Source organism: Condylura cristata, unplaced genomic scaffold (genome assembly GCF_000260355.1).
Source record: "Condylura cristata isolate star-nosed mole 26May11 unplaced genomic scaffold, ConCri1.0 scaffold00008, whole genome shotgun sequence".
Classification (NCBI taxonomy): domain Eukaryota; kingdom Metazoa; phylum Chordata; class Mammalia; order Eulipotyphla; family Talpidae; genus Condylura; species Condylura cristata.
The window spans coordinates 17,735,288-17,736,640 of NW_004567109.1; the positions used below are offsets into that span (position 1 = coordinate 17,735,288).

Consider the following 1,353-nt stretch of genomic DNA (forward strand, 5'->3'; position numbering starts at 1 on the left):
CAAGGTCAGGTTTAAAGGTCTTGAAAGTGTCTAGAAAAGAAAACTAGTCCAATGGGCTATCAAGGTGACCCAACAGAGGAGAGGAGCAGAGTGGGAGGAAAAGAGGAGCCAAAGGGCAAGGCCTTGCAGGCCAAAAACAGTGGCATTTTATTTGCATCCCGAAGTTGGCAAAGTCTAGGGAACACTTGGGTTACAATGAATGTTCTATGTCCTTTTTACACAGGAGCCACATGGTCTACATCTTTGGGGCATCAAAATTGGGCTCTAGGTTCTTCCAAAGAGTCTTCCCTACCCAGAATGCCACCAGGAGGGTGGCAGGGGTGAAACATGAGAAGAGTCAGGACTTCTCTAAGAGGAAGTCAAGGAGGACCCATGTGCCCGGGGTTCCCAGGTCCCCGGGCAGCAGCTCAGTGCCCAGCAGTCCTGGCGGAAACGGCGCACTGAGAAACAGTAGATGAGAGGGTCCAGGCAGCTGTTGAGGCTCAGCAGCGCCAGGCTGAGCGTGTGCAAGACATCGAGCATAGAGACTGCATGACATCCACCGCCGTCGCCGCCCGCGTTGCTCTGCTTTCTGGCTACCCAGGGCGCCAGCAACAGGTGGTAGGGTGCCAGGCAGAGGGCGAAGACCAGCAGGAGCCCCAACACCATGGTTCTGGCCGCGCGCCGGTGCGGGCCGACGGGGGCTGAGCCAGGGCCCGAGGGCGGGGCAAGCGTCCGTGCCAGGTTCAGGTAGGCGGTGAGCACCAGCAGGAAGGCGGCCGCAAAGAAGGCCACAGTGGCGTAGGCCAGGCCAGCGCGCGCCCAGCCATACTCCAGGCAGTGAGCGGCGCCACCCGGGCCTGGGAGCAAGGCATGCGGAGCGGCCAGCGAGGGCACTGCACAGGCCAGGCCCGCCAGCCAGGCGGCGGCACACGCGGCACGAGCAGGGCCTGGGCGGCTCAGCCTGAGGCGGGTGGCCACCCTCAGCCCAGGCTGACGCACAGAGCCACAGCGGCACACGCTGATGAGCACCGCGAAGGCCATGGCCGAATAGGTGGACACATAGTAGGCTGCCCCGGCCGCACGGCAGACGGCCTCCGGGAAAGGCCAGTGGGCCCGGCCAAGGTAGTAGGTGAGCCACAGAGGCAGCGTGAGCGTGAAGAGCACGTCAGCCAGAGCCAGGTTGAGCAGATAGAGACGCAGGGCCTGACCCAGACGCCTGCCGCTGCGGACAAACACTGCCAGGGCAGCCACGTTGGCGGGCAGCCCCAGGCCCAGCGCCAAGGCATAGGCTGTCGGGACCACGATGAAGCGCGCAGGGTCATCCCATGGGCTGCAACCGCCAACACCCAGATCCTCAACACTGCTGTTCAT

At 62.7% G+C, this 1,353-nt stretch overlaps 1 protein-coding gene across 1 annotated transcript; it reads right to left on the reverse strand.

Annotated features, from left to right (window-relative positions):
- Window positions 1-348: 348 nt before the first annotated feature.
- Window positions 349-1,353, reverse strand: LOC101634681 (P2Y purinoceptor 4-like). Its single transcript, XM_004679428.1, has one exon. The coding sequence runs from the start codon at window positions 1,351-1,353 to the stop codon at window positions 349-351; it is 1,005 nt and encodes a 334-aa protein (XP_004679485.1).